The following is a 25,562-nucleotide window of genomic DNA, read 5'->3' as shown; positions in this document are numbered from 1 at the left end:
TACATCAAATAAAGCTACGGGTCAAGACTGAAACGCTGTGGAGAGACCACAGTATTGGAAAAGTAATCTAGCCCCTTTTGTTTTTAAATTATGTCTATTCATAAAAAATAAAAATAAAAAATCGTAACAAATATTGCTTGTAATTTAAGTATAAACTGTTCCAATGAACAGTAAATAAAATGTAAATAAGAAGTTGATTTAAATGGAATTTTGTTTTCAATATAAAATGTTTATATACGGTGCTTTTCGTGTGTTGAGGTCGGAACACTTCCTTGTGTTCCTAGTTTCCAGTCGGAATGTGACACTCTTTCATTACCAGAACATCAACATGGCAGCTGTTTTATCGCCGAGACCGTGCGATAGCAATCCTGCGACTCCTGGGACGCAGTCTGTGAAGGTTTGTGGGTGTTTACGGCTACATCTTGTTACACAGACTGCAGTTATAATATTGCAGAATATAAGGCACATATCTATACTGTTACTGCGTCCATAAAATCGTGAACGTGAGCCATAGTCCCCTTTGTTTATTTACTATTAGCCGAGAAAGCTAAAGACATAGACGATGCTCAGAGTAGTATTTCTAAAAGAAATGAAAACACATGTCTTATTTAGATGGTTTTGGAAAGCCATTCTTAGTTTATTACGGCCATATAGTATGATTTTAGATCTAGGTAGCGCTGCTAAACATATTATCTGCCAATCCCAATGGGAAAATTTTGAAATGTTCTTGACAGAATCTTATTTATGACTCTTCAAACAGGATGACATTGAGGAGAATTCCAGTGATGGTAGTCAAGCCCCCAAGAGACGCAGGATGGGCTCAGGGGACAGTTCTCGGAGCTGTGACACGTCCAACCATGAGCTGGGGTGAGCTGCACATCTGACACACACAATCACAGGTGTTTTTATTAAACCTGGCTGATCTGTAGATTTCCTTTAAGCCTCGTGCTGTGTTGCAAATCCTTTAACTAAGTTGGCGTTTCCAGCCAAAAATGGCCGGCCTTTTACGCACCTCAGTGTTTAAGTAAAAAAAAGTTCACTCAAGCTTATTCACCTAAAACAAACGGAGGTGCATAAACACAGATCAGTGAGGCCTGTGATCAATCAGTTCCAAAAAAAAAAAGTTGACAAAGTTTGAACCCAATATTTGGCCATAGCATAGCAAGAGATTTATAAGCAATTTTGCTTATAAACTTAATTTCTTACGAACCATGAAACTGTTTTTTTTTTTTTAATTATTAAAATATATTCCTTCACCATGACAATTTAATTATTTAGCTCATATTTTATTTGTGTGTGCTCTAGTATTTCCATGAAACTGCACCTGTTTGTGGCTTTATTGGCTGGCCAAAGCTAATTTTTACTCATTATCCTGGCCCACTGTTACTTTTCTGTGTATTGAGCCTTGCTATTTCATTACAGGCCAACATACTTCCCTGCTGAAAATCTGACAGAATACAAATGGCCTCCGGATGACACAGGGGAGTATTATATGCTACAAGAACAAGTGAGCGAGTACTTGGGAGTCACGTCATTCAAACGAAAATATCCAGGTATGAGCAACAAGCTTCTGTCAGCAGGGAAAATTATTGAATTTAATGGTTTTCATGTTATCGGTCAAATAGTGGTTTTATTTTCAGGCTGAGTTACTGATGATGATGGTGAAGTTTGGTATTTTGCTGTCAACACATTTTTTATTTCCAACTTATAACCAGATTTGGAAAGAAGAGACCTGTCTCACAAAGAAAAACTTTATCTGAGAGAGCAAAATGTCATAACGGAAACACAGTGTACACTAGGTAAGATTTTATTAATTCAGTCATTCTTGTTTTCATTTCTTTTTTTTTTATCTTGAATTTGCTTAACAGAAAAAAAATTCTGTGGTAAAATTGACAATAGGTAACTTTTATTCTTACCCTGAAAATATCTGATTGAATGTCAGTACACAAACTCAAACTCAGATGGTTTACTTTTTCAACAAAGTGATTTAATTCATAATTTGCTCCCACAGCTTTTCAGCCTTGACATGTAGCTTAAAGGGATGTAGTAGAAATAATAGTACGCTGCCCTGCCAAAAAAAAAAAAAAAGTCGCTGTTTGGATTTAAAAATGTTGGATTTTTCAAGATCTTGACCAAAATTTGATGCACTTCTCGATGGAAATAAATGTTGTGATGTTATTTCTGTCAAGAGGTGCATAAATCTTTGATCCAGATCTTGTATTGACAATGCAAGAGGTGAGCACTCTGAAAAGTCTACTCCAGCACATCCCAAAGACTTTCAATGAAATTAAGGTCTGGACTTGTCTGGTCATGTGTGAAAATGATTCTTCATGCTTCCTCCCAACCATTCTTTCACAATTTGAGCCTAATGAATCTTGACATTGTCATCCTGGGATATGGCCATGATGTGTCTTCCAACATGGTTGTTTAAGAAATAAAAAGCTACACACTACATCAATTAGGGTTAAAAGAACTGTTGCCAAACATAAAACATGCTAGAAACATAATAATCTCTGCAATAATTATCCAGTCATAGACTCTTAAATATTTGCCTATTTAAATCCAAACACTGACTTTTTTTTTTTTTTTTTTTTTTGGCCAGGCTGTGTAGTAATAATTACAATGTATCAGCCTAGTCTAAGGCTGAGTGCAAGAATCTATTGACATTCCCCCCTTCTTCCCTAGGTCTCACTGCTTTGCGCAGTGATGAAGTTATTGATTTGATGATTAAGGAGTACCCAGCCAAACATGCCGAGTACTCGGTCATACTGCAGGAGCGAGAGCGGCAGAGGATAACTAAGGAGTACTCTGTGAGCACTCTCAGTGCAGTGAGTAACACACTTTTTTATTTGTTATATAAATTATATGTTACTCTTTAAATTAATCAAAAGTGACAATAAAGGGATAGTTCACGCAAAAATGAAAATTTGATGTTTATCTGCTTACCCCCAGGGCATCCAAGATGTAGGTGACTTTGTTTCTTCAGTAGAACACAAATGATGATTTTTAACTCCAACCGTTGCAGTCTGTCCGTTGTATAATGCATGGCAATGGGAACTCCATCTATAAGAGTCAAAAAAACATGCACAGACAAATCCAAATGAAACCCTGCGGCTCGTGACGACACATTGATGTCCTAAGACACGAAACGATTGGTTTGTGTGAGAAACCGAACAGTATTTATATCATTTTTTACCTCTGATACACCACTATGTCCAACTGCCTTGAGCGCCCGGTTGGTGAGGTCTGAAAACGCTCTCTGATGACGGAAGTGATCTCTCGCATGTATATGTCAATGAGTGCGAGCGATCACTTCCGGCATCAGAATGCATTCAGACCTCACCAACCGGATGCTCAAGGCAGTTGGACATAGTGGTGTATTAGAGGTAAAAAAAAATGATATAAATACTGTTCGGTTTCAACTGATATCCAGAAATATCACAGTTTCCATAAAAATATTGTGCAGCACAACTGATATTGAATTGATAATGGTAATGTTTCTTAAGCAGCTAATGAGCATATTAAAATGATTTCTGAAGGATCACTGAAGACAGGAGTAATGATGCTGAAAATTCAGCTTTACCATCACACGAATAAATTACATTTTAAAATATATTCAAATTGAAAACGGTAATTTTAAATAATATTTTGCAAGAATACAGTGGGTTTTTTTTTTTTTTTTTTTTTTTTTTGATTAAAAAAAAAAAAGCTTTGGTGAGCATAAGTGACCTTTCAAAAACTGGTATATCCTTGCTTGCAGGATTAATCATGTAATAATGAAGTCTGTGAGTGCTAATGGTCTGACTTTTTTCTTTTTAGCAAATGCAGCAACAGAATCCTCAAAAAGTTGAAGCCAGTAAAGTGCCAGAGTACATAAAGAAAGCAGCTAAAAAAGCTGCCGAATTCAACAGTAATTTCAACCGAGAGCGGATGGAAGAGAGAAGGGCTTATTTTGACCTTCAAACACATGTAAGATGTGCTCATGTTCTTTGATAATCTGATGTACTATAGTGTGTAAAATTCATATAAAACACCTTCATTTAAATACACAAATTGAAGCATCCAGCAATTACCTAACAATATCCTTGGTTGCATTTAACTCCACTTTTAGACATAGACTCTTGAACTTCCCTAAGTAAGCACTTCCCCTCAGGGAATCCCCATGGCCATTTTTGAAGAGCATTCAACTACGTCAAGTAAAATGTCAAACCCTCGATTTTGACTGAGGGAGCGAGTCTGCTCGATATGTACACTTCAGACAGATCCATAGACCACAATGCAACATGATTGAATAATAAAATAGCACTGCATAGTCTTCACTAGTCAAGTTTCCATCCAGTTTTTGCGACGTTTTGTTATCGACAAAGGAAATATGCGCAAAAAAATACTTGCGAAATTTGCCGTCTCGAGGCTGTTTCCATCCAGTTTGCCTTTTAACGATAAAATGGTGTGCGTGGTGACGTCATCCCTTAAAAAAAAAAAAAATGCATTGTCGCAAAAGTTTTCTTATATCGCTAAAAAAATCTGCTCTTGAGCCATTTCCATACATAATTTTGTGTATATATCGCAAACTCGAAGCTATATTTTGCATCCCAAATATTTGTAAAATGTACAGAGTAATGAGACCATTGAAATTCGCCAGTAGGCTACTGCTTGTTTTCACATATAATGTTATTGAATATGAAATATAAGAAGACGACGGTGAAGTGAAGCAGCTCGTCTGACAGGACTTTACTGCCTTTATTTGAAGAAGCGCAGGTTTGGACAGAGAAGCTCATTTGTCCGCTATGCAAAAAAATGTAGGCTCCATAAAAAGTCTGGTACAGTGAAATATTAAGTCTTTGCATATTGCAACAGTCTTTAATGCCTTGAACATGCAGTCAAACCAGTCGTGGTTTGACGCGGCCGAGAACGCATTCAAAGCAGATCATTCAAAGCAAAAAAAGTTATTCGTTCTGGTTTCAGAGTCTAATAACATCAAAAACCCAAACAACAAAACCCATCAAAAACAGAATCGCAGTTGATTTTTTTTTTTATTTTTTTTAGAAAGAGATGCAGCTATAAACATTTTATTTGCATATTTAACCTTTTTTTTTAATTGTCTGCATTAGCTAAACTGAGGCTTATTGTCACATCAGAGCTTAGAGCTTTATTTTCCAACCACTTTGTTTTCTTAATTTGAGATAAAATTCTATAGCCTATTAATAAATTGCACTTTTAAAATTATTTTATTTACAAGTGTCATGTTGATTTTCATTTGTCATGTAGCCTAGAACCGCTTCTGATCATGAAATCGAAACAGAATCACGATTTTATGACAGCACTTTTATTTAGACTATTCAGATACAGAAGTAACATTTCTGTATATTATTTTATCTTTCTTTTTGTCAGCATTGAAAACTCCAACAGCCTTCCTTAATTTGACAGAAACCCTGCAGAGATTTTCCTCATCCTTGTGATGCACATTTGAACTACAGAGAAACGGTGCTTTAACGGGAGCTACACCACGAACGCGGACGCTGCAGGCTATAGGCCAATTCTGTCATGTGACACACAATTTTTTTGCATTAAAGCCCTTTTTCTCGACAAAAAGTGTTTCCAAACCAATTTTTTCAAGATTTGAAATATCGACATAGAATTTATGCGCTAAACATAAACGGAAAAATACTGTCGACATTTGAGAAATTTTATTGACAAATGGCATTTCCATCAGCTATATCGCTAAACATTTTGAAGCGCTAAACCTTTTTTCGCAAATTTTTTTATTTTATATTCATTAACATTAATGTCACGGAGAGCAGCAGATATATTAGGCTGCTGTCACTTTAAGACCGAATGCATGGATCCAATATAATAATACGTATCCGTTTTATTTCTTAACTGTTTACATTCACTTAAGACATAACTGACTGTGTTTACAAGGATACTTGCTGAGATAGGCATTTTAACTTAATTATGTGTGTGTATGTGTCCGTTCAAGCACGAAAAGTTGCGACAAAGAACTTAATTCGGTGTTCGCGTACTGTCGAAGACGCAGCTCTTGTGTGTGTGCGAGTTCCAAATCGAGTTCTCTTTTGCATCTTCTTGCATTCGAATGGATTAAAATCGATTGAATGTTTACATTTACAGGACTTAAAACAAGTGCAAATGATAAACTGTCACTCTATGATTAAACTTTGTAGATAATTTGCAAATCTAATCTATGATCTGTTATACCCCTACAGAAAACCCTATGACCTGCCTAACAATAGCCTAGCAATGGCTCTGAACACCTATGTAAACACTTATTAACTTATTTGGTTTGCTCTTTCTCTTTTACCTGTAGATTATTCAGGTACCTCAAGGAAAATACAAAGTCCTCCCTCCAGAAAGAACCAAGACCGGTCCATACCCAGTTGCACTCATTCCCGGCCAGTTCCAAGAGTTCTACAAAAGGTGAATTGTGTAATAAATCGTTGCATTTATATTGCAAAATCTTGCTCAGCTTCTGATTTACCTGTAATGATTTACTGTAGTCTCCATTGTACTTGAGAGCAACGCTGGAATGTTGTCCTAAAATATGGCCACTGTTCAGCTTTCTGACAGCTTTTCTTGCCTCATTCACGTTTGTAGGTACTCTCCAAATGAGCTTCGCTACTTGCCCTTGAACACGGCTCTATATGAGCCTCCGCTGGACCCAGAGCTGCCTGCCCTGGACAGTGATGGCGACTCTGATGATGGTGAAGATGGAAAAGATGATGGAAAAAAACATAAAGGTTCCTCTGTAAGTTGTTTTCATGTGACTGTCTGTGACTCTAAATGCACAATTGGTTTAGTTTTAGTTAACCCTCTGGGGTCAACGAACGCACCAGTGCGTTTTGCGTTTTTCCTGATAACAGCTAAAAGAACTTAAAATACTCCCAGCATTATTGGTCATACAGATAAGAGTAAGACATCATTCGGAACTGTAAAGGGTTTTTTATTTGTGTGCACTCTTAATAACATCAAAATCCTGTGCTTTTGTAAATTTAAAGAAAACGAGGGTGTGCTTTCTGCCATCTCAGTCTCCGTGAATTTTTTTCTGAAACGCGTCACACAAATTAACTGAAACTCAGCCTATACTTTCCACACGGCCATGAGAATCAAGTTTGTAGAAAGATTGAACTGTCTGCTTTTAAATGAACCAATTGAAATCGAAAACAAATATTCTCTGATTATGTAATCTGTATGAAACCAACGAGAGGTACAATTTATCCCGTCTGAGCTCATTATCTGTAATGTGGCTATTCATACTGTAATCGTCCATGTGATCCACGCGAAGCTGTAAACGCCCCTATCACCTGGATAAACAAATCATCAAGCTTGATCAGGTTACTCTACTTTTCATCATTTTTGGAAGACGCGCTATGAGGAATAAGCCTTGAATTTACCTCAGAAGAAGAACGCGATGCGGTGCGCGGCTTGTTCCAGTGGAGGATATCATTTTGAGACAAGTAAGTCATTCATTCTTTTACAATAGTTAAACTTTTACTAGTTGGGCTTTTCCCAAACTATATTGCCAGACTAAAATGTGTGAAATCGAGTGAGACATGTTGAAATATGAAATATTTAGGCAGATGTAAATTGTCGTATGATGCGAGGATGTTTTTAGGCTGTATAATATAAAAGCATAATACGATATAAAAGTAATATGAGTGTTTATACAGTCTAAGAATATTTAGACCAGTGTTTACTCAATACTACAATAATAATTTAGTTTTGTTTTTGTACTATATAATAATACAAACAGAGCATATGTGTCATGACTACAAATATGACTGCTTTTTTTTCTTATCTGTGGGCAGTACTAGTAGGCTGTCTTTTATAATGTAACATAGTTGCTCTTGACATCATGCTTACAGTTGTTTCCTTTTTTCTTTTCTTTTTTTATATACAGTGACCAGATGAGGATGAGGGAATGCACCACAGATTAGTCCTTTACAAGTGTCTTCAAACTGTTTGTCTCTGAGTGTTCTGTACAATCAGGAAGATGTTCAACTACACTGGACTGATATTCTACATGATCATGGTAAAATAAGCTCCATCACTGATGTTGGGGCAGTTTTTTTTCTTTTTTTTTTTTTTTTCTTTTTTTCAGTGCATGGCAAAAGAAGCAGCAAACACATTGGAAATGCCAGGTATGGTTCACAGTTGTTCCAAGTGTCTGTGTTTAGGTCAGTGTGCTCAATAATGTCATTGACCTTCATTATGTATATTTTGATTATGTTGTGCACTATGTTGAAAATAAAATACAAAAAAAACTCCTCACATTCTCTTCACATTCTTTTGTTTCCCTCAGTCCCATTCACCTGATAGGCCCATTATAGGGGAGTGTCTTTGTGTCCTTAGGTGTGAATCACATAAATATTCTTGACTATCGCTTGCATACAGCCTTTCTAACACAAATAGTGTCTTACAAAATTTAAATCAGTATATTGTTGTATGTGAATTAGTGGTCAGGACGATTTTCGCATCATTTTGTAGTAAAAAAAAAAGTAGGCTACAAGACAAGATCCAGTACTCAAAAGTCTTATGAACACATGCTCAGTATTTGTTTTATGGCCTTATTTCAGTGACTTACTTTTTTTTTTTTTTCACTAACCACGCATAAACGGCATTTTCTCAAAAAGACAAATTTTTACATACATGCTGCTCACTAGGGCTGCACGATCAATCGAAATGAACCCGAAATCACGCTTGACCAGTTTGGCTTAGTGCGATTACATTTTTTTTTTTCCTTTTTTTTTTTTTTTTCTTTATGCACAGCTTGTCAGTGAAGCACGACTCTGTGATCAATAATGTGCATTTGACAAAGCAACACACTTCAAACATCTTTCCAAACATGAGAAGCATTTATGAACCTCTTGTCCAACAAGACAACATTTAATAACATTTTTTTGACTCCAAACTCACTTTATAATGTCAGCCGAGTGTTTGAAATAACCTCCTACTGTGAGATGATATGGCTGGATAAGGCACACAGGATAAGGCACACAGAATAAGGCACACAACATATTATTACATAGTATTCTATACAGTGATAAAGGTTATGTCAATTAGTATTGCATTATAAATAAACTTTCTTATCATGAAAATACCTGAGAAGTCTTGAAGAACTCCGATAAACCATATATTGTCGTAGTTTTGTGTTTATTAGTCATGTTTAGTCAAAGCGATCTGACATGTTTTCAAGTGAATCCCGATATTCAGTGAGAAAATATGTAGGCAGGACTTTATTCATCAAATTAATCTAATTGTGAGAAGTAGGCGTTTTATACCAGAATGGAGGCAGGTGGTTGGAAGGGTTGAAAAAAACATTTCAGGGGCAAAAAAAAATAGTTATTAAATTCTGTGGAATAACATGCACAGATGACCAAGTGTATTAAGAGAAAAATGTCAACCCGAAACTGTTCGCAACACATTCTACTTATTTCGCAATTCAACATATTTCTGATTGAAGTGGTATTTAAAAAATGTAGACTCCCCAAAATCTGGGATCAATGTTGTTATTAACTAAAACTATTAAAAATTGTTTTTGATAATTAAAATAATGCTGAAATAAAATATAAAAATAAATAAAAAATAATAAATATAAAATAAATAATATATTAGATGAAATTAATATTAGATAAACTTAAACTGAAATAAGTTTAAATTTAAATTTACTAAAATTAAATCTGAAATCATTTTTATAAAGAAAAGATATAAAAACATTAAACTAATAAAAATGACAAAAACACACACAACAAAATCGCTGAAATTATTTTAAAACTAAAATTAAAATTGCTGAATAAAAGTATTAAATTCTTTCAAAAAATAAATACGAGTTACATAAAAATTATATTAAATATATATATAGTCCCATAAAGCACACAACAAAATGGCTAAAATTACTTAAATTAAAATAAAGGCTATTTCAAAATAGTAGTAAATACTATAATAGTTTATAAATAATAATAAAATAACACTGACTGGGACTTGACTTTAAACCAACAGGAATAAATTGGATTGAGAAAAGTGGTCTCTCTATGAAAGGTGACATCATCCAAAAAGGGACCTTTTTTCCGCATTTGAATAACGTGCAGCAATGAATCGTGGATGATAGGAAGTGTGTTAAATAAAGTGGGTCATTTTTTTTATTTCCCGTTGACTTGCAGGACAGTTCATCGGGAAACACTTCAGATGGAGACAGCCAAGACAGCGGAATTCAATCCAAAGTCAAGAGCAAAGACCGACCCGGCACCCAGGGCAAAGATGCCACTCCCCGCTCCATCCAACACAAATCTGTCCCTGGGTACAAGGTAGAAGAAAAAAGCCCCTGATATTTTTTTTTAAATAACCCAACATCTCTCTTTTCCCCTTTTCGCCACCCCTCTTTTCCAGCACTTTCAGCAGAGAAGTCCTCTTTCTTCTGACTTGATCATCAGAGTCCAAACACTCTCATGCACTCACTCACGCACACCCACACTCAGACATACTCTCCCTGGTGGTCATAGATCGGGACTGCACGTGTCAATGGAACTTATTTTCCTTTTTAAGTGTGGCACTCATTTTTTTCAGTGCCAGGAAACCCAGTGACAGTTCCTGTGTTCTGCACAGATCTTTTGAGCAATAACATTTTTGTGTGGCACTGCTGTTAGTTTAGGGCTTTTTTTGCTGTGATGCACTTGTGAAGGTAAATACCCTTATAAAGTGAACAGTACTTCATATAGCTTAAAATACCTCTATTTATCTATCAATATTTATCTATCTATCTACCTGCCTGTCAGTTATACTGAAGGGCACGTGAGCAGTTTCCTTTGGCTGCTAAACTTTGAAAAGTGTTAATCCATAGATATAAAACAGTTGAAGAAATAATAAGAGTGCACTCAGTAAAGTTTTCCCTGATTTATAAATATATCATCGAAAGAATAGCACTTTTGGACAAGGACTCCAATCATATGTCAAGGTATTATTTTGAAATCACATGGCCAGCTGTGTGTTGCAACCCAACCAAGTTACTAGTAATAATAACAAAAATAGCAATAATAATGTTTCCAGTGCTCAACGTGTTTTTTTTTTTTTTAAGCTCTTTTCCATTCATAGTGACCACGGCTAAGGATAAAAAAATAAATTAATTCTCTAACAAACAACTCTAATCCCCCCCATTAAAGTCACCATAAATGAACCATGCAAAGTTATCATATGACTACAGAAGACTTGAAATATAGCTATTCCAACTATCATAAAATTTTATTCATACACATTGATAGTTCAACCAAACTATGACTGACTTTCTTTTGCTAATCATAAAAGAAGATATTTTGAAGAATGTTGGTAACCAAACAGTTTTGGTTATTTTGTTTTGGTTATCATTCACATCCATTGTATGGATAAAATTTTTTCCACAGAAGTAAGTCATATTTAATTTTATTTTTTAATATATTATTTAATGTTCCACAGAAGAAAGAAAGTCATACAGGTTTGGAATGACATGAAGGTTAGTAAATGATGACAGTTTTCATTTTTGGGTGAATATTGAGCCAGTGAAACGTAAACTTACTGAGTGCACTTTTAAACTTAGCTTTATTTATCCTTTATTTGTCATGCTAGTGATGCATTACTCTCTTTCAGGCATGAAATTGTTATCAAACTATTGTTTGATATAACATTGTTAAAGTCGGTGGTTTTCTATACTGACTGTATGGGCACCTTAAATATGCTTGATATAAGTGTTTCCTTTGATTTACTCTGTTTAAATTGTGTAAGTTGTTTTTGTTTTTTTTTTATTATTTTTTTTGTCAAAATGCTTGCCGGATCAACAAAAGGTTTACCTTAACACATTATCTATAATAACAGATAATAACAAAACAAAATTTATACAAAGTAAATATACAACAAACAGTAATTGGGCAGTGTTATTATAATACAATATATATTTTAGTAGCTTGCCCACATATGCTTGCATTTTAAGATAAACTTCTGCATACATAAATTATGCTCATTTGTGCAATAGGTGCGTATTTTTTTTATGATGGTTTTATACTTTTTTTTTTTTTTTTTTTTTTGCATATCATTTTATTGGACAGTTTAATGCAATTTTGACATTACACCCCAGCTAAAGGCTTATTTTACCTCCCGTCTTAATGAATTATCATTAGTTTCCCCTGTAGTTCTGTTATCTCAGGAAGTATGAGCAGTGTAAACTGGCCCAGGCTATTTGAATAGCATACTACTCGTAGTATGCATAGCATGTAGAATGACCAGCTACATTTGTCAGAGTAGTCTGCCAGTATGCTACAGTGTATACTGTGTCCCACAATGCAGTGCACTCCAACTGACCTTCCATTTCCAGTCTGATGAATTCCAGAATTAAATGAAACTGGATTTTTAAAAATGAAATTAAGGCATAATAACCATTTTATTTGCAAGATGAGAACACATGCAACGTGAGGTCATGTGACTGCAATGAAGCATACTACTCATCAAAAGTTTGTTTGCTTTGTTGAATATTGCATACTATTTCACAGAAGAATAGGCAGTATGCAGTGTATACTACATAATATTTTTAGTAAACAGCTAGTATCCCATTCTGATCAGCCCCAGTTTATTTCCACCTCTTAAACCTTTAGACTGTCAGGATTAAAGGCCTATTCACACTAAGAATGATAACAATAAAGACAACTATAGAGATTATTATATTAGCATCAATAGACGATAACATTGTTTATTATAAGCATGCTGCAGTTATGTCGTCTGCTGCTTTAAATGCTCAAGCTCTTTAAAGCAGGGTGGATTCTGATTGGCTGCTAGTGTTTTTGTCATTTTAAAATTGTTCTAAATGTGATTCCAACAATATTCTTCTCATTATAGCTGCGGCGCAAAGTTCAGTATTCTCGTAGAATTCGAACGATTATTAAAACTTTACAGTTATCACCTTTGGTGTGAACGGTGCTCCAAAGTATTATATTTTCTTTAGTAGTTCATAATCTGGGTTTATATGGGTAGATTGTTGTGTTGGGCCTATAAATGGTTGACGTAAGAGAGGCTGCCATAAGTGTGCCAAAATTTGAAAACATTAGTTACACTTTAAATAAAACGATCATCATAATCTCACTGCAGTACATAAGACAGCCTTAATGTATTAAAACACGGTAGGTACAGCTTCTGTTGATCCTCTCACTGTAAGTGTTGTTGGCTGGTTTATCTCCATCCCTCTTTTATTCAATCTCTCAAGTCTTGTTAAAAGTGTTTGTAGTTAAACAACATTAAATGTTCTTGTTCCTGTTATGTGAATCTTTATTTTTATTTTTATTTTTTTTTGGATGTAATACTCTTAGTTCAGCTATTACTTTCCAACTGTGACAGAATGAAGGCTTTTGTCCTTCCGTTAACATAACTGTGAGCTTCACTAACATCTAAATGTGTCTTTAACCTGTAGCTTGGCCTGACTCTTTCGTTTTTTTCCCCCCACAATGTTGTCACTGCTCTTTTCAGTTTAATGGTTTTTATGATAGGGCCTTTGACATGTCCGTATTTAGAAGTAACCTTTTGAATAAAGAGGTTTTAAAGAAATTAGCCTGTAGAGAGATTTCTTAATGGCTGTGAGCACTGAATGAAAGTGTCGAGTCTGCGTTGTTATAAGTAGCTCAAGAAAATTGTGTATTCTGGGTGTTATGACTTTTTTTATACATTTGTTACTCTTTACAGTTGGCTTTTGCAACTGCCTATTTGCTTATTGGGTTGAAACGCCTTTCTTGGGATTTAGTATTCATAATATAGCAAATATGTATGTAATAGTTTAATGTTTTGTAACTTCCTCTACTTTTTCTTATGTTCTAATTTTGAATACCATAATATTTTATGCATTCCTGCATGTTTTTGTTTTGAGCATTTACTGAAACAATCATTCAAATGGTCACATTGTATGTCAGTTTTTGATATACTGTAAATTATGTACACTACCATTCAAAAGTTTGTGGTCGGTAAGATTTTTAATGTTTTTGAAAGAAGTCTCTTCTGCTCACCAAGACTGCATTTATTCGATCAAAAATACCGTTAAACAGTATTATTTTATTGTATTTGCTGTATTTTTTTACTGTAAGATAATATTGTGACGTGTACAATTTAAAAGAACTTGAATATATTGCTGTGATCAAATCTGGATTTTCAGCATCATTACTCCAGCCTTCAGTGTCACATGATCCTTCAGAAAGCATTCTAATATGATGATTTGCGGCTCGAGAAACATTAATTATTATTATCAATGTTAAAAACAGTTGAGCTGCTTCATAATTTTGTGGAAACAGTGATCATTTTTTTACACAGTACTTGGATGAATAGAAAGTTCTGAAGAACAGCATTTATTTGAAATAATATAAATTGTTTGTTACATTACAAATGTATTTCATCTTGCTTTTGGACAATTTAATACACCCTCACTGAATAAAAGTGTTAATTTCTTTAAAACATCTTAGCGACCCCAAACTTTTAAAAGGTAGTGTATGTTTTATCCTGATTTGTTCGGAACACAGATGTTGATCTTTTTTGCTTTTGTTGCTTATGTATTTACATATTATGTGCTTCTTAAAATTTATATTAGGTAATTCCAATTCTTTTTAATATCCTTCACCCAGATTACTCTGGTATTTTTGCTAATTTAACTTTAAAAATCATAGTTTTTAAAGTTAAATCATGGTTTTGGTTCAAGCGTAATATCACATGGTGTGTATGACCTTCATGGCGTTTATAGCATTACTCTGCCCTTGCAGCCTAAGGTCATTCCCAATGCTATATGTGGCATATGCCAGAAGGGTAAGGAGGCCAACAAGAAAGGCAAACCAGAGGCTCTCATCCACTGCTCCCAGTGCCAAAACAGTGGTAAGTCAAAACTATCTCTTCCTGATGTAGTGTTCATCTTTTCAGAGAAGTGCAATAAAACACAAAAATCAAATCGAGGTGTTTAACTTCTAGTAATATGTTCGGTCTACCACACTGCTAGTGTTTATTTTTCAAATCTTTCTCTTCAATGAAGTAGTTGGACAGCACTCATCTAAAACTCACCTGGAGGCCGCAGGGTCACGGTCTCCATTGTCTTTTCGATGATTAAAGATGCTGTGTTACGATAACTCGAGTATCATTTCCTAAGTGTCAGCATCCTGTTGAAACAAACCTGTTGGGTTTATACCATTGTGAGAATAGCGGAGATGATGAGAGGCCTTACTTTGTGTTCAGGTCACCCGTCCTGCTTGGATATGAGTGTGGAGTTGGTGTCCCAGATCAAGATGTATCCCTGGCAGTGCATGGAATGCAAGACCTGCACCGTGTGCGAGCAGCCGCACCACGAGGAGGAGATGATGTTCTGTGACAAGTGTGATCGAGGCTACCACACCTTCTGTGTGGGCATGGACTCCATTCCTCTGGGTGAGTCTTTGGCTGATGTTCATTCTCCTATATACATGCATGTATGAATAAATAATCACAATATTGAGCTAATGTTGTCATGTTAATGTAATGTTGAATTTGAACTAATGTTGAAATCTTACTTCACCTTACAAACTTTTTCAAATAAATATATATATATATATATTTTTTTTTTTTTCTAATTACAAAGCAAAATTTTCTGCAGTAGTGGACAAAGTACAGATAATAAAATATTACTCCAGTAAAAGTATTAAGTACTTCCATTTTACTTAAGTTAAAGTACAAAAGTACTTGATTTTTAATGTACTTAAAAGTAAAAAGTACTGATTGATGAATGTTTATTTATTTTGCAATTTATATACTCCATCCTACTGCTCAAAATATCATACACTGATAACTAATACTGGTAATTATTAATGATTCAATTGTGCAAACAAGTGAACGTAACAAAATATACCATGTAGTATATAAAAATGAGGAAAAAGTAAAATGTGTGTTGGCAAATATAAACATACAATATAAAAACAGACGCCACATACAGGGCTAAATGTGTTTTACATATTAAAGGATTAGTTCACTTCAGAATTCAAATTTCCTGATAATTTACTCACCCCCATGTCATCCAAGATGTATGTCTTTCTTTCTTTCTTCAGTTGAAAAGAAATTAAGGTTTTTGAGGAAAACATTCCAGGATTTTTCTCCATATAGTGGACTTCACTGGGGTTCAACGGGTTGAAGGTCCAAATGTCAGTTTCAGTGCAGCTTCAAAGAGCTCTACATGATCCCAGATGAGGAATAAGGGTCTTATCTAGAGAAACGATTGGTCATTTTCTAAATAAAATAAAATGTATATACATTTAAACCACAAATGCTCATCTTGCACTGCTCTGCGATGTGCCACGCATGACATAATCACGTTGGAAAGGTCACGTGTGACGTAGGAGGAAGTACCGATCCAGTGTCTACAAAGCAAACGTGCAAAGACTAAGGCTGCGTTCCACTCCAGTTTTAGACACGCACTTGCAAACTTCCCTAAACACTTCCCCTCGGGGGAATCCCTGCCGCCATTTTGAAGTGCGTTCCACTTCGTAAAGTGGACGAGGGAAGTTTATATGGACAGACCCTCGCTTCCTCGATTTTAACCGAGGAAGCGAGTCTACTTCATATGTACACTTCAAGCAGCTCCATAACCCACAATGCAACACGATTATGACGTCACCGCATATCGCGTTTAATTTACCCCACCACAAACAACTCTATGATATATTAATTATTTTTTTTAAACATTTAAAACACACATATATACATATAGAATGCTGCATTAAACAATTTTGTAAGGGGAAAAAATAAATAATAAATCAGCTCCATTGCGGATTCCAAGTGATCAAGGGCTTAGGACGTTCCAGTTCAGCCCATTGCATAGGTTCCGGCAGTAGTGGGCACTCGTGCAACGTAAGCAATAACGCACATCCGAGTCAACAAGACTGAGGGAAGTTGGCGAGGGAAGGGCATTTAAAAAACGAACTGGAACGCAGCCTAAGTCAAACACCCTTTACAAAAAAAAAAAAAAAAGGTAAAACAACGATGTCGGACGATTTTGAAGTTGAAGGAGAAAATGAGATGGAGTTTTTCGCCTTACTGCGGTATTTCCCCTACGTCATGCGTGACCTTTCCAACGTGATTATGTAATGCGTGGCGCATCACAGAGCAGAGCAAGATGAGCATTTGTGGTTAAAAAGTATATACATTTAAAAACATTTTTTTTTTTTTTTTTTAGAAAATGGCAGATCGCTTCACTAGGTAAGACCTTTATTACTTGTCTGGGATCATGTAGAGCCCTTTGAAGCTGCACTGAAACTGACATTTGGACCTTCAACCTGTTGAACCCCACCGAAGTCCACTATATGGAGAAAAATCCTGTAATGTTTTCCTCAAAAACCTTAATTTCTTTTCGACTGGAGAAAAACAGACATGAACATCTTGGATGACATGGGCGTGAGTAAATTATCAGGAAATCTGAATTCTGGGGTAAACTAATCCTTTAAGATCAACACTATACAAACATAATAGGTCAGATTGTAATGCACAAAAATATGGACAATGTACATTCAAGCATTTTATACAGTGGGCTTAAAGGATTAGTTCACTTTTAAATAAACTTTTGCTGATAATTTACTCACCCCCATGTCATCCAAGATGTCCATGTCTTTCTTTTTTCAGTCGAAAAAAAAATTAAGGTTTTTGATGAAAACATTCCAGGATTTTTCTCCAAATAATGGACTTCAATAGACACCAAACGGTTCAAGGTCCAAATGACAGTTTCAGTGCAGCTTCAAATGGCTTTAAACGATACCAGACGAGGAATAAGGGTCTTATCTAGCGAAACGATCGGTCATTTTCGAAAAAAATACAACTGTATATGTTTATATAAACAAACGTTTGCCTCCGCCAAAACCGCATTTCTGTATTCTCCAAAAAGCTTACGCTGTATGTCCTACGCCTTCCCTATTCAACTTACGGAAAAAATGTAACTGGCGCTGCGTTCGTTCCGTAAGTTGAATAGGGAAGGCGTAGGACATACAGCGTAAGCTTTTCGGAGAATACGGAAATGGCGGAGGCACTTAGAAGGCGAACGTTTGTTTATATAAACACATACAGTTGTATTTTTTTTTCGAAAATGACCGATCGTTTCACTAGATAAGACCCTTATTCCTCGTCTGGTATCGTTTAAAGCCATTTGAAGCTGCACTGAAACTGTCAGTTGGACCTTGAACCGTTTGGTGTCCATTGAAGTCCATTATATGGAGAAAAATTCTGGAATGTTTTCATCAAAAACCTTAATTTTTTTTCGACTGAAGAAAGAAAGACATGGACATCTTGGATGACATGGGGGTGAGTAAATTATCAGGAAAAGTTTATTTAAAAGTGAACTAATCCTTTAACCAGCTCGCCCTTTTCCTGCGGATTTAGTTCACAATCAACTGACACCTAAATATGATTTCATTTACAGTAATAAATCCTAAAATTCTTTATTAGTAACTTTTCACTCTGTCAGTCGCTCGCGCTCAAGCTCCGAGGATCGACAGTTCTTGGCTCATTTTGAGTCAGACTTGTGATTTCAGTGAATTGTTAACTGAAGACTCGCTCTGACCGGATCATTTGAATTGAGAACAAATGCTGTCGGATCCACTTTATGAATGAATCATTCAGTGTGATTTGAAAAGCAATTTAACAGGTTAATTGAAAAGAATCAGCTCGTTCACGAATCAGACACCGCTATCACATCACAGAGCGGTGACGATTTCTTTAGTTCAAAATAACAAGGAACGACATGTTTTTATAAAATGTAGTACAATATTAAGCTTTGAAATTTAGTGAAGTAAAAGATTCCGAAAATAAAAATACTCACATAAAATACGAATGTAACGAAGTAAAAATACTGTCCACCACTGATATTCAGCATCATTACTCCAGTCTTCAGTCACATGATCCCTCAGAAATCAGTCTAATATGCTGATTTGCTGCTCAAGAAACATTTTTGATTATCAATGTTGAAAACCGTGATGCATCTTTTTCAGGATTCTTTGATGGAAAAAAATTCAAAAGAACAGCATTTATTTGAAATAGAAATATTGGTAACACTTTATTTTAATGTGTCCTTGATACATGTATTTACTATAGTAATAACCATAAATTAGTCATAATTACATGCAACTAACCCTAAAGCAAACCCTAATCCTACCCTAACCCTAAAGTAAGTAAATGTACTTAATTAATATTAGTCAGTACTTTTATGTATAATTACACAGTAATGGGTACACATTAAAATAACCGAAATATTTTGTAACATTATAAATCTCTTTACCGTCTCTTTTGATCAATTTAATGCATCCTTGCTAAATAAAAGTATTATTTCCTTTCTAAAAAAAAACTTAACCACAAACTTTTGAACAGCAGTGTTTTATATATAACAAATACTAATAGACAATGACTTCATTTCAACTTTAAATTTTTATTTATATATTTTTTAAATGTTGTTTAATGTACTGAGACTACGGCCTTGGGTGACAAAAAAAAAAAAAGCTTTAACTATAATTTACTTTTTGTTGAGTGATTTTATAATGTCCCATCAAAGGGATTTTTTTTTTGAACAGTCCAAAAGGCCAATATTCCATATTTCTTTTTTCCTCTCATTAACAGGTTGCTGGGTCTGTGATTTATGTAACAAAGAGCTACCTACACCTCAGAAGAAGGGAACAATAAAAACACCAAAAAAATCTAAATAAGTTCCAAAAAGTTGACCAATTTTTACAACACTTTTGATATTAATTTTTATTTTTCTATTATTTGAATGACAAGTCCATAAATGTTTGGTATGTTTAATTAATTTTTTTTGTTACATTTTGTAGCTGATTTTTTTTTTTTATGCAATTGTTTCCAATGTAGAATGTGTTTTTGTATTGTTTACAATAAAGTTCAAAACAGATTTGTGTGTGTGTCGTCTTGCTTTTGTTTTGGTCATTTTTGATCATTCTTAAGCATTGCTCACTCCAGTGTTCAATCATTCTGTCTTGGTGACACTCATTCAGACTTGAAACATCCTGATGCAGTAATAATGCAGCGACTCGTGTGTGTTTTTAACTGAGCAGCAGGACGACGCAGAGGGTGTTTTACCCACACCATAATGACACAAGTCAGTCATCTCAACTTTCACTTACTAGTGAATGGGAGCTGTGTTTTTGTGTCGTATTGTGCTGTGTAGCAGATGCCACGTGGAGGTCAATAGTAAAACAGCAGGTAGTGTGTGTGTGTGTGCCACCTGATATGTGTGTTTGCAGCACAATAAACACGCCAACCTGCTCCTTGGAAAAGAGACACTTGTGAAAGCCTCGTTACAAAGGATCCAGCTTTCCATTGAGTAGTCCGGGTGTGTTTTGACCGAGCCACAGGTGATGTCTGGCTGTTTGGAGGTTGTGTTGTGTAACTGGATCTGGCCAGCATCAGGTAACTATTCAAAAGCTCCCTTTGGATGAAAATGATACACCTGCCTTAAAGAAAAGTAGATGTATGCAACCAGGGGTTAGTGTATACAGTCTTTGGCTCTTCTGATCTATTATAATTAAATCCATGTATATGATTATTTTTCAGTTTTATTTACTTTACAAAGTTTAAACTTAAACTGAGCATGCATCTAATGATAGTTACAGTAGCCACTTTTAAACTATAAATTTCATTGCCTTAGGCAAAGTATCAAAATATTGTAAAAACTGTAATATTGTGAAATTTTTTCATACGTTTTAAAACATAAATTGCCCCTGTAATGGTAAAACAGCCATTAGCCACTCCAGTCTTCAGTGTCACATGATCCTTCAGAAATCATTCTAATATGCTGAAACATTTCTGATTATCAGTGTTGATAACAGTTATGTTTGAACAAATTTTGAAGAGGAGTACGGATTTATTTTTTTTAAAATCTATTTATTTATTTTGCAGTGACTTAATTTTTAAGTGTTTTGCTAGTTTTTAGTGTGGGTTAGGGTTAGTTCACACAGGTGTGGAGAACACAATATTATTGACGTTTGACAGACAACAAACTTACATTTTGTTTATATGTTCATCAAAATAAATGCCACTTCGTTAAGTAGGCCTGTTTTATCTGATGCAACGACATTCAGACGATTTTTTTTTTTTTTTTTTTTTTTTGACGAATCTGCGATAGGTTTTCAGACATGCATTCACAGTAATAAAAGAAATACGCTCAAAATAGTTAGGAGGAGTATTTTAATGTTTACATGCAAGATGGTTGACATGTTAAGAAAAGTAATATTCGAGGAGGAACGGGATGGATGCTACTTTAATGGTTGGGTAACAGGTATGTCAGTTATAGAGCTTTAATGCGTTAGAAGAGTCCATTTAAGTTTACTCTTGAATGTTTGAACACGAACGGATGAGATTTCTGTGTTCATACACCACACGAGGGCGCAGTTACTCCGTTTTCATGTTTCCCTTAGTAATAAAGCAGTAACACTCACTGGCTCCTTTAAAGTTCACAGTACATTTATGTCCCCATTATATAGGCCAGTGTTTCCCAACCGTGTTACTGGAGACACACCAACAGTAGCCCTACTCATTTTGGATGTACAGTCTCCCTTATCTGACCCATATATTTTTGGTCTTGGAGTTTCTACTAATGAACTGATGAGATGAATCAGGTGTGTTTTGATTAGGAAGAGTTCGATTTTGGTGGGAAACACAAAAAAATATCAAACTCGCCATTTTTCACTTTATTTCTTTTATTTTATCACAATAAGGTTAACACAGATGAATTTTAAATCATTTTGCTACTTAAAGGGTTAGTTCACCCAAAAAATGAAAATTCTGTCATTTATTACTCACCCTCATGTCGTTCCACACCCGTAAGACCTTCGTTAATCTTCGGAACACAAATTAAGATATTTTTGTTTAAATCCGATGGCTCAGTGAGGCCTCCATAGGGAGCAATGACATTTCCTCTCTCAAGATCCATAAAGGTACTAAAAACATATTTAAATCAGTTCATGTGAGTGGTTCAATATTAATATTATAAAGCGACGAGAATATTTTTGGTGCGCCAAAAAATAACAAAATAATGAATTATTTAGTGATGGCCGATTTCAAAACACTGCTTCATGAAGCTTCGGAGCGTAATGAATCAGCGTGTCGAATCCGCAGTTCGGAGCACCAAAGTCACGTGATTTCAGCAGTTTGGCGGTTTGACACGCGATCCGAATCATGATTCGATACGCTGATTCATTACGCTCCGAATCTTCCTGAAGCAGTGTTTTGAAATCAGCCATCACTAAATAAGTCGTTATTTTGTTTTTTTGTTTTTTGGCGCACCAAAAATATTCTTGTCGCTTTATAATAATAATATTGAACCACTGTACTCACATGAACTGATTTAAATATGTTTTTAGTACATTAATGGATCTTGAGAGAGGAAATGTCATTGCTCCCTATGCAGGCCTCACGGAGCCATCGGATTTAAACAAAAATATCTTAATTTGTGTTCCGAAGATCAACGAAGGTCTTACGGGTGTGGAACGGCACGAGGGTGAGTAATTAATGACATTATTTTCATTTTTGGGTGAACTTTAAGTTTGAGTGGATGTTGCCATGTTTGCCTTTTTGGCTGGCATCTAGCAAAACTTTAAGAAATAATCCATTTCTTCATTTTTTACTTTCTGTGATGAAGCTTAAAGCAAAACATGTTTTCTATTGTTTTAATCGGTAATCAATTTTTTCTGGTGTCCTCAATTTCACTTTCCATCCTCTTTTGGATAAAACGGGAAGTGGCATAATTATTGTAGGATAACAACTGCACAAGCAGTTTTGTTGTTGTTGTTTTTTTTTGTTTTTTTTTCCTTAACTTAAACTTCACATCCTATTTGATTAGATACAATTACATGAATCTTTCAAAAGATTGTAAGAAAAAAAATATCAAAATGAACGTCAAGTTGACTAATGTAATGTAACTAAGCAATGGCAAACTCTTTATTTCCAGCATGATAAAATATTTTTGTGTCATAATCAAGGTACAAGTTGAAGTGCCTGAGCAGAGTATATTTCTGAAAAATCATAAAATAAAAATAAAAAATAAAATCAGTTATACCCTTATTCTATATATATATATATATATATACTTCAAATTGCAACACAAATATATTCATTTTAAGGAGTCACAGAGTTCAAATGTGAGGTCTGATGACAGGAACGACCCTCTTTGAGAGCTGGCAAAGTTTTACATAATTCTGCTTCACAAATAGCGCTCTTTAACCCTCCACACAAATTACCAGTGTAATCGGTGGGTTTATAAGCAATTATGGCTTTAGGAATAGCCAAATTATGTAAAACCATCAGTCAAGCCATAATATCCTGTGGTCAGATATATTGTAAATGCTACGACTTCAAAGGCAGATCAAATACCTAAATGCATTTGTAATGTATTATTATAGCTAATATTATAGCTTATAGCTACATAGCTTATACATAATAATATTATTAGAAATGTTTGCTAAGGCAAGCATGCTGTGCCCATGTATTAAAATATGAATAAACCCCCAAGCCTAAGTATCAGCAATTTGGGCCAGTAAGTAACCACCTTGAAGTTGTATAGCAATGTGCTAAAACCATTCAGGACATCTTAGCAATAGTAACATATAATGATGATAATAGTAATAGCAACAAGGCTTTGTAGGCTATTGTTAAATTGATACTCGATGGACTGTAGAATTGTGTGTTGTAATCCAGAGCTGTACAGACCAAGCCCCGAGTGAAACGGATTATCGAAGAGAAAAATGTAGGGATTGACTCTTGTGAAAAAGAAATACACTTTAGCATACTTTTAAATAAATAACTAATATATTTAAAATACTTAAGACACTAAAGGTCGGACACTTAATTGCATATTATTTACAATGAAATGAAAGTGCATTGGTTTAAATGTACACTATATTGCCAAAAGTATTGGGACACCCATCCAATTCATTGAATTCAGGTGTTCCAATCACTTCTATGGTCACAGGTGTATAAAATCAAGCACCTAGGCATGCAGACTGCTTCTACAAACATTTGTGAAAGAATGGGTCGCTCTCAGGAGCTCAGTGAATTCAAGCGTGGTACCGTGATAGGTTGCCACCTGTGCAATAAGTCCATTCGTGAAACTTCCTCTCTACTAAATATTCCACGGTCAACTGTTAGTGGTATCATAACAAAGTGGAAGCAATTGGGAACAACAGCAACTCAGCCACGAAGTGGTAGGCCACACGGATTCAGTGGTGTAAAGCACGCCGCCACTGGACTCTAGAGCAGTGGAGACGTGTTCTCTGGAGTGACGAATCACGCTTCTCTGTCTGGCAATCCAATGGATGAGTCTGGGTTTGGCAGTTGCCAGGAGAACAGTACTTGCCTGACTGCATTGTGCCAAGTGTAAAGTTTGGTGGAGGGGGGATTATGGTGTGGGGTTGTTTTTCAGGGGTTGGGCTTGGCCCCTTAGTTCCAGTGAAAGGAACTCTTAATGCGTCACCATACCAAGACATTTTGGACAATTTCATGCTTCAACTTTGTGGGAACAGTTTGGGGATGGCCCCTTCCTGTTCCAACATGACTGCGCACCAGTGCACAAAGCAAGGTTCATAAAGACATGGATGAGCGAGTTTGGTGTGGAGGAACTTGACTGGCCTGCACAGAGTCCTGACCTCAACCCGATAGAGCACCTTTGGGATGAATTAGAGCGGAGACTGTGAGCCAGGCCTTCTCGCCAACATCGCTGCCTGACCTCACAAATGCGCTTCTAGAAGAATGGTCAAAATTTCCCATAAACACACTCCTAAACCTTGTGGAAAGCCTTCCCAGAAGAGTTGAGGCTGTTATAGCTGCATAGGGTGGGCCAACTCCATATTAAACCCTACGGATTAAGAATGGGATGTCATTAAAGTTCATGTGCACGTAAGGCAGGCGTCCCAAAACTTTTGGCAATATAGTGTATATTAAATGCAATTAGTGGAATTTAAGAGTGTTTTTAACATGCCTATGTAGAACTTAATTTCAATTACATCTTTTGTTTGAAAGTGTCGAATGTAATGTCATGCCTATGGTATGTCATGTATTTAAATATATTTGTAATTACACTTTTGGAATGATGACATTGCAGTTTTGTACATTTAAAATATTTTAACTTTAAATGTAATATTTACTACAGTTAAAATTATAATCAAGTATACTGTAAAACTCAAAAAGTTCAGAATACTCAAAACATTTGAGAAAACTTGTTACCTCAAAACATAAGTAAACTAATTTTTTTTGAATTAGCAGAACTTAAAATTTTTGTGACAAGTGGGCGGGGCCAAGAGCCGTGGAAGCGGAACAGCCAGCGTGGTGCACAGGTGTCTCTCGTTAACAATCACTTCACCGGCATCGCTTCGCACCCACAGTTCTCAGCCTCGCACAACTCATCGTAATGTTAATTACATACAATTCATTTACATAAACATCACATTTAGATCTTGGTTAAATGTTAGATAGCAAATAACATGCTATTATAACTATCAAAGAGACTGTCATTATATACTTGCATGTATATAATCAAACAACATACAGTATAT

General features: G+C 35.3%; 1 protein-coding gene across 1 annotated transcript; it reads left to right on the top strand.

Annotated features, from left to right (window-relative positions):
- The first annotated feature begins 258 nt into the window (after positions 1–258).
- phf10 (PHD finger protein 10) lies at positions 259–19,906 on the top strand. Its single transcript, XM_051917697.1, has 12 exons — positions 259–397; positions 761–867; positions 1,423–1,553; positions 1,716–1,799; positions 2,686–2,828; positions 3,820–3,969; positions 6,326–6,435; positions 6,613–6,763; positions 10,176–10,319; positions 14,769–14,877; positions 15,232–15,420; positions 19,621–19,906. Exons 1-12 carry the CDS (start codon positions 329–331, stop codon positions 19,704–19,706), a joined length of 1,473 nt encoding a protein of 490 aa, XP_051773657.1. The 5' UTR covers positions 259–328; the 3' UTR covers positions 19,707–19,906.
- The last annotated feature ends 5,656 nt before the right edge of the window (positions 19,907–25,562 follow it).

This window comes from Ctenopharyngodon idella, chromosome 13, assembly GCF_019924925.1.
Source record: "Ctenopharyngodon idella isolate HZGC_01 chromosome 13, HZGC01, whole genome shotgun sequence".
Taxonomy (NCBI): domain Eukaryota; kingdom Metazoa; phylum Chordata; class Actinopteri; order Cypriniformes; family Xenocyprididae; genus Ctenopharyngodon; species Ctenopharyngodon idella.
This window is presented reverse-complemented; position numbering and strand designations above follow the sequence as displayed.